Here is a 13808-nt window from a genome sequence, read left to right as displayed (position 1 = left end):
TGCAACTTTAACTTAGATCTACTGTATGTATTAACTGCATGTAATTTATTAATTCTGTTTAGGTCCCCAGTGGGGGGGTGTGTGTGTGCACAAGGGGACGAGGTTTATTTCATAGATTTCATTGTCTGCAATGTTTTAAAAAAAATACTGTAATGAAGGCAAACATCATCTGATTAAAACTAGGAAGGCTGAAGAATATTAAAATGACATTGCATAACAAACAGGATAGCATGAATGAGCTGTTTTAAGTGATATCAGCTTAACCATAGCATAGCTTTTAAAGAAAAAGGTTCAACTCATCACCTATGACGGCCTAGAGCTGGGCTGCAGAGAACAATAAATCACTCCCTTATTGCTAGTGTTTTTCCTCTTGTCAATCAGATAGTTTAGTTGTAAGAATGAGAGCAGCCTGGCTGCTCACATGATGTTCCAACTGCACATGCAACTCTGGGCAGTTTTTTAGTGTCAGAGCCAATGCACGATGCATTATTAAGATGAACCATGTGTTGTGATCTGTCTGAAGCACTCTTGTATTGATTTTAATAAAACAATAGTGTTTGGAGTTTTCTGAACCAGCATGTTCCTTGTGAACTCAACAGAACGTACTGTTTTCAAATAAAATTGAGAAAAACTGATTTCAAATCTTCGGTTTGAACCACAGGTATTTCATTTAACACAATATTGATTAACCTTAGCCCTTTAAAGTATACTTTCTGGTAATAAAGCTCAATAATACTAGATTATACATGTGCCACACATCTTTGTTAGACATAAAAAAGGACTGCATTTTGCATAGAACTATCCATCTGGTCTTTTCCTTTGTTTATTTCACACACAATTCATCTCAAAAAATGCACCATCTTGTTTGCAAACTCAAAAGGAAGTGGAAACTTGAAAGTTTCTCTCAGTGGGTTGCCTGCTACGGGGAAAAAAAAAAAGTATGCCTCTTACTAAAGATTGTGGGGGAATATCTCTTCAGTACTGGCCAGGTAGCATTCAGATGTAATTAACACCACAATCACCACAACCCACTGCCATAGAAAAGCACGAAGGTCACCATCATCATTGTAAAAAGGTAAAGTGATCTGACCAAAATAATCTTGTAAAGCGTGGCAGGCCACAAGCCAAGAATTCATGACTCCCAGACTTAAGTTCCAGCATCACGCTTCCACTCCACAAAAGACTTCTTTCTGTGGTCCATATTGCCCAACTAGACTGCAATGCTGCCAATCCTGCCCCAGACTACCTACCACAGAAGTCAGTACACAGATGCATTACTCATGCACTGCACACTCATAGACTACACCTACATAAGTTAACACGTAATGAGGAAAGAAGGAAGCAGAGAAATACCGTACAGGCAGAGCAGACATACATGCTCTTATTCCATTTCCAGCACCCAGAAAATGTGTGCAGAGAAACTATTATCCTTCAACATTTACAGAAGCGTGGATACACAGCAGTGTAAGATGTGCAACGTGGCAGGTACATACTTGTGCATTGTTGTGGTTTAACCCGGCAGGCAGCTAAAACAACCACAACCAGTGGGATGGGGGAGAGAATCAAGAAAAAAAAAAAAAAACCTCGTGGGTTGAGATATAAATGGTTTAATAGGACAGAAAAGGGAAAAAACAGTAATAGTAATAATAATTAATAATAATAATAACAACAATAATAATAACATAAAACAAGTGATGCACAGCACCAACAATAATAATAACATAAAACAAGTGATGCACAGCACAATTGCTCACCAGCCACTGACTGATGCCCAGCTAGTTCCTGAGCCATGGCCCTCCCAGGCCAGCTCCCCCCAGCTTATATACTGAGCATGACGTTACATGGTATGGAATATCCCTTTGGCCAGTCTGGGTCAGCTGTCCTGGCTGTGCACCCCCTGTGGAAGGCTCATGTCTCCTTGCTGGCAGGGCCTGGGAAGCTGAAAAGTCCTTGACTTAATTGTAAACACTGCTTAGCAACAACTAAAACATTAGTGTGTTACCAACATTATTGACATACTAAATCCAAAACACAGCACTACTGTGGCTACTAGGAAGAGAATTAACTCTATCCCAGCCAAAACCAGGACATGCATTCAAACTTTTCCATTCTTGGCCAATAGCAGGACCAATATTTCCCTTTCCTTACTTTTCTTTCTGAACACGAGGCATGCATATTTTGATTCTCTCTGAACTTCTCTTATCTGGAAATCTTTTTTCAGTTTGATACTTTTCTTGCCATGATAATGTTTTTTCTAAAAATACATACTTTAAAAAGTGTTTTAAATGAAGGCACCTCTTATTCCTTCTCATTTCCAGGACACCTGATAAAATATTACAAGACTGCAATTTATATGCTAAAGGAATTCCCAGATGGCACCTAATTAAACAATTCAATCAGAAAACAAATTAAAATGAAATACTAGTGTAACCCCATGTGTAAAATGCAGCAGTTAGAGCTCTCTGGTATTTGTAGGATACCCTATGGAATGCAATTTTATTGCCCGTGCTAATTTCATGCCTGTTCAGCACTGCAGAACATCTGAGCTATTGACACCTGTCTCCAACATAAAAAAGAAGTGGTTCAAGGAAAAGTTTAATGGCAAACTACAGACAACCCTTATAACCTTGTCCAGAACCATTACAGTAGCTGGTTTACCCAATTTATGGCACTGAAACTCAAATTTATAATTTCTTAAAGCTGACCTTGAAGCTCATCCCAAACCCAGTCAAGCTCGGGATATTCCTTCCAATTGCTTCAGTGAGTTTTGCACCGTGACATAGAATTCACAGCATCTCACTGTGCTAAGCAAAATCTGATTAAAATAACATCTTATTCTGCAATCTCTGCCACAGGAATTCCTTGGGAATCTCAGTTCTTACAACTCAGTAAGTAAAAGCACAGAAAATCCACTTATGGATAATGATCTGTGATTTTTAATTTATTTATTTATCTTAAAAATGAAGTGGTTTCAGTAAGGTATGAGAATTTTGTAAACTTTTTTTTCCATTAAATGTATTTTAGTACTTATTACCAAACTGTTCACTTAATTATTTTTAGAAGACTCTCTTCAACTTTCACACAAATGTTATTTAAGGAAAACATCTGCTGGTTTGGTTTATGCATAGTCACAAAAAGTTACAAAAAAAGTTTATGTGCTAATCCATGCTATAGTCTCTCCTGATTTAAGTATACCTTTCTCTACTACTCTGAGAACCACTGACCAAAGGAACATGCCAATATGGACATTGTTACTTTCCTTGAAAAGAAATAAGTGTATTGGAGCTTCACACCAACAAACCTGAAGGAGTTATACTCCAACCTCATATGGAAAGTCAATTAACTTCACATATCTCTTAACAGTGCCTTTTGAAAAATCCCTGCCTTCATACATGCTTCCACAGTGCACTCCACTGGCACACAGATAAGAATATATTTCCTTTTTAAAATCCATTTCAGGAATCAAGAAAAACTTACAGACTGCATGAGAGAAGTTAAAACTTGCAGGAGCTGCTATAACTCATCCTCCAGAAAAAAAGTAGCATTTTACTAATTTACCCAAGATGACAATACTACCTGAAAAAATAAGGCATATACAAACTGAATTGTGATGTGTCATATTTAAAAAAATATTAATACAAGTCACAGCAAAGTAGCTGGGCTCTAATAGTACTGCAAACTTACGAGTATTGACAAGCAGGGGAAGCCCAATTCATACAGGAGTAGCAACACTGCCTGCTCCACCTTTCCTTACATTCCCAGAAGACCAGTTGGCCAAAGCTGCCTGGAAGCTGGAGAGATTCTGTGCACTGGTGATAGGTATTCTTTACCAGATGGTTTGCTCTCCCTTTTCAGATTTAAGATAGACTAGAATTGGGATTTGAACATTCAACAGAGGTTATGCAGAAGCAGGGAAAGATAGTCCCTCTAGATTTTGTAAGAGCTCTCACCTACTCCACCCTCAGCCTCCTTACTATCTAACCCACTTCGCGGAATGAGAGAATGACTGTATGATGCCATGCAGATGATGAAAATATAAAGGAAAATATTAAGATCACCCAGTGAAGCAAAGTCATGTAAAATCCCAAACTCCCAGGAAATAATCATATTCTTCCCCACTGCTTGCCCACTTCAACCCTTCTCCCAGAGCTCCCATTAAAAAGGAGATCAAATTAAAAAGGCATTACACAAATGAGAGATTGCCCCAGTTATAATCCCAAGCGGCTCCCAGCACTACAGCAGTACTCAGGGAAAACCTTGAGCACACCCGGACACACACAGACTCTCAGCACGGATTAGCAGAGTCAGGCTTAGAGGGGGAAGAGAAAAATTCTCCCCGCAGCAACCCATTTTGGAAAAGAAAAATAACAAATATGAAACAATGACGATAAAAGCAAGACGGGGAGAGGCTCCCCTGCCCTTCGCGCCGAGCCCTCCCCGCGGACCCCTACTTTAGCAAGACAGGCACGGAGCTGAGGTCAGGTTTATTACAGCACCAGGCCGAGCCCAGCCCGGCGGGGCTGCTGCCGTTGCCCATCACCCGGGTGCTCGGGCCGAGCCGCCAAGGAGCCCTGCGCCGCCCGGCTCCCCCCGGCACCGAGCCCCCGCCGCTCCGCCGCGCACTGCCGCCCCGGCCCCCACGGCCCACTCTCCGGGAGGCCGACCCGGGAGGAGGGAGGGGAGCGGGGCAGGTCCCCCCCCCACGCCGCCCGCCTCCGCCGCTCCTCTCGCCAAGCACCGGGAAGGGACCGCCGGGGACTCCCACACGCACCGCAGCCTCCGCGCAGCCCCCGGCTCTTCCGGGCTGAGGAATGGCTCTCCCCGATCGCGACACAGATGTCACACGCACACACAACAAACGCGGCGGGAGGGGATGGAGACTGCACACAGCAAGCGGCGGGGTGGGGAGGAAAAGCAAGCGGGGGGTAAGGTGGTACCTTGGATGTGCTGCTTGATGACATTTTCCAAATGGTCCAGCCTTTCTATAATCCTTAAAGTGTCCCCTTTGTCTTCCTCTAACTTTTTTTCTGAGATCGGCTCCTGCACTTTCACATAAACACTGGCAATGTAGTTGGTGACCCAGCCCACGTACAGTAGGCAGACGATGTTAGTCATTCCACTCAAAATCACGCAAGTGGACACTAAAGTTTTGGTTTTCCTGGTGCACACCATCCTGAGATCCCTCCATATAGCTCCAAAAAATCCTGTGATCCAGAAAACAAAAATAAACTGCGATGAAAATAAATCCTTTCCCCCCCCTTTCCCCGAAACGGAGACCACTCAGAAGTCAGTAAATTTCCATGCAAAAAGTTCTCTCATCCACAGAATAAAAATATTTGTCGCCTACCTAGAAGGAGAGGTGGGGGTGGGGAGGGCTGATAATTAGAATCCTGGATTTTAGTACATTAAAATAGCTGAAACTTTGCGATAGCAGTACCGAGAGCAGACCAGCAAGGCGTGCCAGCCGCCTGGCTGCCCGCTGCTCTTAGGCACCGGCTCCTGCCACGGGCATCAAGGACGCGAGCAGCCAAGTGCCCAAGTGTTGCAAACTTTGTTCCCTCCGACGCCGCTTCCCATTGCAACCGGCCACGGCTCCAGAATCAGACCTTGGGAGCAGCTTGCCGGAGAGTGGGGCTTGCTCGGCCGCGGATTGACAGCCCCCTCCTCCAATAAAGAGCCTGCTCCGGCACGGAGGTTGCTGCCATCACCGTATGGCCGACGGGGACCCACGCGGGGCGGGGTTACCGCGGGGCCCACCTGCTCCTCACACACACACACACACACACACACACACACGCGCGCGCGCACACACACACTCAGGGGCGTTGGGGCCCCTCCGCCGCGCTGCAAGCTTGGGCGGGAGGGCGGGGACGGCGGCCTCCCTGCTATTTCTGTAGCTGGCTGCAAAAAATTTCCAGCCGAGCTGGGAAGCAGCAGCCAGTTCCCGTTTGCTGCTAGGTGAACGCTCTGCTGCCTGGCTGGAGAGAGCAGCCGGTGTCATTAAGATATGTGCTTACACAGAAAGTCATCCATTTGCCTGGAGGGGGTGAAACCGGAGACGCCTTTGGCTCATCCGAGCTGTCGGTTCCACAGCTCGATACCCAGCGACCACCCGCTACTCCAATGTTTGTCTTTTAGCCCGTTTGCGTGCCCCCTCCCCAGAGACGTTATGTTAGTAATAGCTAATTGTTGCTTGCATCCGCACCAGCAATCCCCAGTATCCATCCACCGCCTCCCCACTTCCACGGGAATACTTCAGTATTAGCCTCAGTATCAGGGACCGTATCAGCAACTCACAATTTAGCCCAGCATATCTTCACCTCACATTTTACATACACTTCCCGAAATACACTAAGAAGGCAAATTCCTCTCAATATGAAATCATGCTGATTTGAGAGAAGCTACACAACAGATTAATCTCTTCCATTCCTGTTAGATAGAAACTTTCATACTAAATGAGATCATTTTCTTCTGATAGTCTCAAAACAGAAATGCAACATTAGCATGACCAGTAGTAGGAACAGTGAGGCACCTGTTAATTAATACACTAAATTATCTTAAGTGCTTATTATCCAGTGAAAGCAAGAAGTAACAAATGCTGTGGATCATAGTGTAGTTTTACATATGTGGTAAATATAAATTTATTCTGCTTTATTAGTCACCCTCCACAAATGATCATTACACTAGTGTTATCCTGTTTGCACAGCAGATACCAGGACTTACTACTCTGAAGCTCTGTGAGTGTTCAAACCCTGCAATATCTTGAATGTACATTTCAATATTTTAATAGAAGTAGATGACTTTTCTTGGGGTTTGGGGTTGTTATTTTTTAAATTAATTGTAAGCAAGACACAGTATTCAAGAGGGAAGGCAGGCAACTGTCCTGCCAAAAGGCAGAATGACTTCTTCCTTTCGACCAATTGGTACTCCATAGAAACAGTAAAAACTATGGATACTCAAACACATACAAAACCAGCACCAACAGAAGCTGCAGTTAACTCTGCCAGTGAAGCTCAAAAAACAAACTGCCTCTTCAGTCTTCTAACCCTCTCTGAAAAATAACTGAAATTTCAGCCAAGTACTTCCCCAGTGATACACTAAAGGAGGCTAGCCCAACAGAACTCGTTTGGAAATTAGAAAATATAACTCAAGGTGAAAAAGAATACACATTTACATTTTAAGAAAAGAATATCTTTAGTAATTCAGGAAAGTTTGCTAGACAAACCAATCAATGAACAATTTCAAGCTTTATAAAAGCCAAAATACTGACAGAATATACTAGTACAGCTCCCTCACATAAGTCAATTATCCTGCTTGGTCTGCAATGAACATTTGTCTACAGCATCATTTATTTCCCCATTTCCTATCTTTGTACTTCAGTGTTACAGCATCGCATCTGGTAGCAACTGACAGCAGTAAGTGCGTATCGCTGAAGTCTTTAATAACAGTGTTATCTAGACTTGCTTTAATCTTTGTAAACTCTGCCTGCAGCCACAAAATACACATTCTTCAGCCCTGGCAATCTAGGCAGAATCCAGGACTTAGCCTTGGACTTCTCAATTTAAAGCAAAACTTACTGAAATCAATCCAGATAAGGGATGAGTAATAACTAATAAGAAGTTATATTTTCCATGGAAGTTTATAAAATATTAACAAACAACTAATTGCTTTTATAAAAAATATGAACAGTACTGGTTACTAATGACTGTCAGCACATTGGTAAGTGACATAAAGGTTTGAAAAAAGACAGCTAATATGTCTCACAGGCCTAATGGGTTGCTTATAACAGCACATAATTGATTAACCTTTTATTACAGTAACTATTAATAGTTCATTAGTCCTTTGCTCCCAACAGTTTTCTGATCACGTTTAAAATATAGTTTCATTTGTAACTACATTCTCCTACTATCAATGCTGCACTCCTCAACAGCAGAACAGTAATTCCCTGTCTCCTCATTTGAGCCCTGATTTCACTGAAGCTAGTGTTAAAACTCTGTTTGACTTCATAGCAAAACCTCCAGATACTTTAATACATGAAAAATACACTTGCTTTCCTGTCTCTGGTAATAATATTCTGGACCAGTCTCTTTAGAAGTCTTCTTTTACAAGTTTATACAAAATTGGAGGTCTCCAACTGTATGCCGATTAGAAATTGGTTGGTTTTGTCATTTTGATTCATTGTATAGTATTACAATTCAGATGAGACCCCTTTGTGCAAGGTAATATACAAATACATAAGCAGTCTGCTTTTATAATTTAATTGGAACAAAAACAGGAAAGGAACAATAGGAGAATATAAATGCTGCCAGCCTCATATTATAGTCAGGGAGAAAATTAGGTGATAAAAACCATTTGGTTCTTTTTTTGAACATTTAAATTATGGGGGAGCACAAGGTCTATGAAATTTGTTCTCTTAAATCACAGTGGTGTTTTTGAAAGTTCTACTTAAGGTGTTTAAGCTTGAGGCAGTACAATCTATTGTGCAGGTCATTAAACTAAGGTGTCTGATTTTATCCTTGTCCTGATACTGATCTGCTATGTCATGCTATGCAAATTATTTCACTTCTGTTTCTCTCTAGATAATGGAAAAAATAATTTCTTAAAATTTGTATGTATCACAGGCTTCAATATGAATTGCCCCCAACTACACCACTGTAATAAGACACTATTTCAACCATTGCTGAGGAAATATTAACCTCATAACCTAGAAAATACAACTGCCGCTTATCTCACATTAAAGTGTTCTGTAAGGAAAGTAATTCAATTAGTATTTCTTACCTATCATTACAGTTCAGGGAAGGGAAATGATGGAAAGAAAGATATATTCAAGAACTACATTTTTATTGGTGCATTTTGATGCGGACTAAAACACTCTTAGTAGTAAGAGGGGGAGAGTCCTTGAAGAAAGCAGTAGGGAAACATCAGAACCAACAGTATTTACACCCCATTTTATACGAACAGGTTTCTTACACCTTGTTAGAAATGAATGGAAAAGTTTAACTTTTTAACATTATTTTGATTGTATTCTATTCAGATTCTTAGCTAAAATTCTATTAGTTTGTGGAGACAGAATCTTCATTATTACCTAGTCTGAGCAGATTTTCTTCTAATATTCCTTCCCTCTCCCGCACAATGATCAAATCTTCTGTTTGGAAAGATGATAAAAAAATCCAAAGGCACTCTAGAAGCAAGACTGCATTTTTACATTGTGGAGAGAGATGACCAAATCCGTGTAGAAGAGTCTGAATTATCCCAAGTAGGTAATTTTTTTGAAGCTATGATGTCTGGGTCTGCACACATGAATCAAAAACTATCCATCTCTTGAGCAGAGATTATCCCTTCTGCACATGAGCTCTTCCCAACAGTTCAAGTTATGAAGCTGGTTTTTTTAGCTCCCCAAAAGAGGTAGCTTTCTGTATTTTGAAGGTAAAGGTCATGAGTTCAGTTCTCAGGGAAATGATCTGATGATCTTTGGTATCTATTGTCCCTAGTCATCTCTCTCTCTAAATTTCAACCCATCTTAAAACTTTTATTAAATCATAAGACAACATACGCAGGTATTACAGAGATGCCTTTGCATATTCTGGAGCTGGGTTTTGAAGCAAGGGATTTGTCATATGGATGTTGTAGATAATGAACATGAACTGAATGCAAAAAAACCACCACAGGATAAAAAGCTGAATGGATGAAAAGCAGAGTGGAGGAAGACAAAAGAAAATAAAAATTGCTTTCTCCTTGTTATGCTGGGATACATTATCATGATCTTTATTCTTCTGGCATTTTCTCTCTTCCCCACTCCTCTTACTCTCTGTCTTGCCTTCTTTGGGTCCGTATCTGCTCTCTTCCTTTCCTGTTATTCCCCATCATCTTTCCCCTCCCTCATTTAAAAATAGCCACTTTTAAGTTTATACTAGTTCTGTTACACATCACCCTTTGTAACATTTTTATGAATCATCAGTTTATTTAGGTTGTGCAGAACTCCTCATTTTTTACTGCTTGGCAAAGACTACTCAGCAAAGCATCAGCTACAGTGAAATTCAGTCCCATATCCCCATACTGGAGTCTCCTAATGAGGAAAGGTAATGTGGTGCCCTACTCACAAACATTCAATGGCATTTGGATAACTAACACCCATGAAGCATCATTTCAAAATCATTCACCTAGCACTGAAAGGAAGAAATGAAGCAATACAGAAGATACAGAAACAAGAAAGTGAGCATGTACTTTTTCAAGTTGAAAACTGAACTGTATCTTGTCTCCTGGATTGAGCTCTCGCTGCTCATAAAGCAATGAGAAAACACCTCATGCAAAGGGAACCAGAGCTAGCAGGGACACTAAAACATCTAATGGAAACTTATGTACAAAAGCAAACTACAAGAGATAGGGGCACAGGGTCCATGTTGTCTTCTCCTTCATCACCAGATTGATGCCTTAGAAGACATTTGCCATCCCCTTTATACAGTTACTATAAAATTTATGTCTGTATTTTTTTGTTTCCAGAGAGTATTTTCCATTCTCAGCATTTGCCAGATTTATCTTGTCCATTTGTCCTTCCAAGATGTTTTTCCATCCAAAACATCTAAAATCACTTTATACTTAATTGATCTCTCCTATGCTGTTTTATTAGTTACTTCTATGCACTAGTGTGATTTATTTTTTCTGGCAGCATTACACTGCACTATTTATTTGCCACAAAACTCTCAGTTAATCCATCTCAAGTGAATCATGCGTGACCAGAAATTCACCAGTATGAGTAAAAGATGCAACATACAGTCCTTTGCAAGTGGCACGTCTACAGTCACTCAAAGAAGCATTATAGACTGTTCTTTTCAAAGTTGTCATGCGTCTACCCCCAATGACAAGCCTGTCCGTAAGCAACTTCAAGTATCTTCATATTTGGGTGTTAAACCTGAGATACATTTGAAACAGATTTCCAGAGATTGTGGCCCACTCAATCTCTGAATTTTTTTTATGTTCAAAAGCAAAGAATTAGTAAACATGAAATCATTTGTGATACTGAAAATTCCTGGCCTTCTCAATCCAGTTCTCAGTGCTGTTTTTTCTATCTTTAACTATAATAATACAAAGCATTGTATTATGCCAACCAAAAAACTGATGTAGCTGAATATCCTATTTCCAAGTACTGTCTAGCTCTGAACATTTAGGGACAAGAACAGTCCTTGTGCCAGACCTAGCCTAGCAAAGCCTCAACACATTTAATGACTTAAAGACTTTCTGTGTCAGAGGTTGCAACCAAGCAATTGCTTACAGTAGCTATGTAAGCAATTACAAATTCACAAATTAATCCCTTTTTGAACCTGTACTTTCTCATATCCCAAGGAAACATGAACAATCACTTCGCAGTCATCTTTCCATCTGTGATTGTATAGGCCTATCATATTCCTTCTTAGATGGCTCTTGGCCAATCTGGGTCCCTTCTCACATGCAGCCCCTTCTCACATGACAGGAACACCATACTTCAATTACTTTTTGTCCTTTGCTACTTTCATGGGTTGTTTTTTTTTCTTTTTGAGATGGGATGACATGGCAGTGCCGATTGATGCATTTCACATACTTTCCATCTTGTTCTCAGTTCCTTCCTTCATAACTCCTAACACTGTTAGCTTTCTCAACTGTCACCAAGCCTCAAGTTAACCTCAGCAAACTAGTCACAAAGATCTCCTCCTCAGTTACATAAATATAAAGCCCGGTAGTAAACTAGATGTAGTTTTGTCAGTTGTTCTAAGTGTAGGCCACCTCACATTTTGCTATTTCATCAACTTGTAATTCAGGGTCATGGCTTCTCCAATTTTCTGCAGTTAGCTTTAGAAATTACTACAGTGAATATGGCATCCTCACTATTTACATGCTTTCTGATCATGTCTACATATGCTGAACAACGCAGATCCCAACCTCCCCCACTCATGACTGTCCTCATTTTGGAAACTAACTATTTCTTCCTATTCTTTGTTCTTTCTGTCTTAATCAGTTTTTAATGCGTGAATGAAGCTTCTTATGCATAATGCGTATCAAGAGCCTTTGGAGAGCAAACTCCTAGGAAGGCTTTGCAGCCCAAGTATCAATTAAATCCAGCATCAGCTGTATCACATTGTCCACATTTTTTCTGATGTTTCAAAAAAATTCAAATAGGTGGAAAGTGACTTCCTTCAATTGCTCCTAAGAGAACTACTTATCTAGATAGAATTTAGAAGAAATAATCATCTTCTGTCTTGCAGGAATAGGAGGAAATGTAGTATTGCCAATTTTTAGGCTTCTTATAAGGAAGTTTTTCTTCCTGGTGGTTTGGAACTTCATTTTATTTTGGAGGAAAGGACACAGGCATTCAAGAGCATTATATCAGAGTAAAGACAGGTAATAAAAAACTCTACAGAGTTAAGGGGTAGAACCTCAGAAGTGTCTGAAAATTCAAAATGGAGATGAGAGAGAATGGACTTTCATCAGGCACTGCAGCCACAGATTAAACAAACCAACAATTTACATTAAAGTACCTAAAGTATGTTACTAATTCATTCTTTTTTTTAGGTAGATGAAAAAGTCTTCAGGTTTGGGTGTGATTTTGTTTGTTTGTGTTTTTTAAAAGATTTGATTATGTCCAGGAGTGAACTATTCTCTGATCCATTCACTGCATAAAAAACACAACAACACTGAAACAAACAAACAAACAAGCCCTCGTGCCACTTTTAAGCAAAATTGAGTCCATAACAACAAAACTTGCGGTCCAGCTTGGTATAACAACAACTCTCACAGTATGAGAAGAGATGGAAGTTTTTATTTGATTTGGCCTGGAATATCACACTGGTCTATGCTGCAAGAATATCTAACAAAATTAATCAATGTATTAACATTTCCAAAAGACTTTTCTTTAAAAAAAAAAAAAAAAAAAAAGACTTACAAAAGTTATCTAAGTAACCCAAAAGGAAGCCCACAGAGGAAGTAATGGATTAGAGCCAAGAGTTATTTCAATAGCCAGTACAGCTCACCCAGAATGATTCAGAAATTTATATATGTCTTTAGTCCTTCATATAATAGCACTCCTGATTTTAGAACTGCTGAAAAGAATATTTCAAAGAATAAACTTCAGACAACTTCTAGCCCCCCCCCAGTTTTTTTTAATAAGGGGAAGTTTGGTACTCAGAAAAACGTTTTATGAATCTCACATGCAGTTCCAACCAGGTTCCTTCCTTACTAGATAACAGTATTCCAGATGGTATACATTTGAGTCATATGCGCATACTCTTTTGATATGCAACAATCACATTCCTTGCATTTTGTTCAGTGGAATACATATGCTCTGTCGTTTTCAGCACAACAAATCAAGCTCCCTTCCATCTCAGAACTGTTCAAAAGTGTGGAAATACTGAGTTACGACGTGGCAATAAAGTTCATTTTTAATGGAGTTCCTTATCTCAACCCATCATCCTGGGGTAGGCTTGTATCAGTTGCATCTTTCAGAAGAAGGTCAGAAAAGGATTTATGATTAGATTATAAATGCAATAGGCTTCCATATAACCATTGGCTTCAGTATGTTTGCACCAATTAAAGATAAAAGTTCCTAGTTTACATTTTCAGAATCTGTGGCTCTAAAAAGCACTTAAAAATACCATTAATTAAAACTTGCATTGCTCTTGGAATAGACAGCAAATATTTTTTCTGTCACGCATTTGTGGAGCCACAAATTAAAAGATCTCAGTGTTTGACACAAGGCAGACATTAAGAAGTTCAACACAGGTTGCAAACATCCTTCAACATGTTGAGATGAACCACAAATAAGTTCATGTTTCAAGCAT

At 40.1% G+C, this 13808-nt stretch overlaps 1 protein-coding gene across 4 annotated transcripts in view; it reads right to left on the bottom strand.

Annotated features, from left to right (window-relative positions):
* The window catches only part of GALNT18 (polypeptide N-acetylgalactosaminyltransferase 18), a 336920-nt gene that overhangs the window by 233716 nt on the left and 89396 nt on the right, over positions 1-13808 (bottom strand). For 3 of the 4 annotated variants that reach the window (XM_054827877.1, XM_054827880.1, XM_054827881.1), the window contains one exon: positions 4938-5204. In XM_054827877.1, the coding sequence (XP_054683852.1) occupies positions 4938-5204 (267 nt within the window). Of the gene's footprint in view, positions 1-4937; positions 5205-5347; positions 5686-13808 lie in introns of those variants that run through there. The other variant, XM_054827878.1, reaches the window with a different exon arrangement.

Source organism: Grus americana, chromosome 5, assembly GCF_028858705.1.
Source record: "Grus americana isolate bGruAme1 chromosome 5, bGruAme1.mat, whole genome shotgun sequence".
NCBI lineage: Eukaryota > Metazoa > Chordata > Aves > Gruiformes > Gruidae > Grus > Grus americana.
Note: the sequence above shows the minus strand (reverse complement) of the source record. Positions and strands in the feature narration are given on the sequence as shown.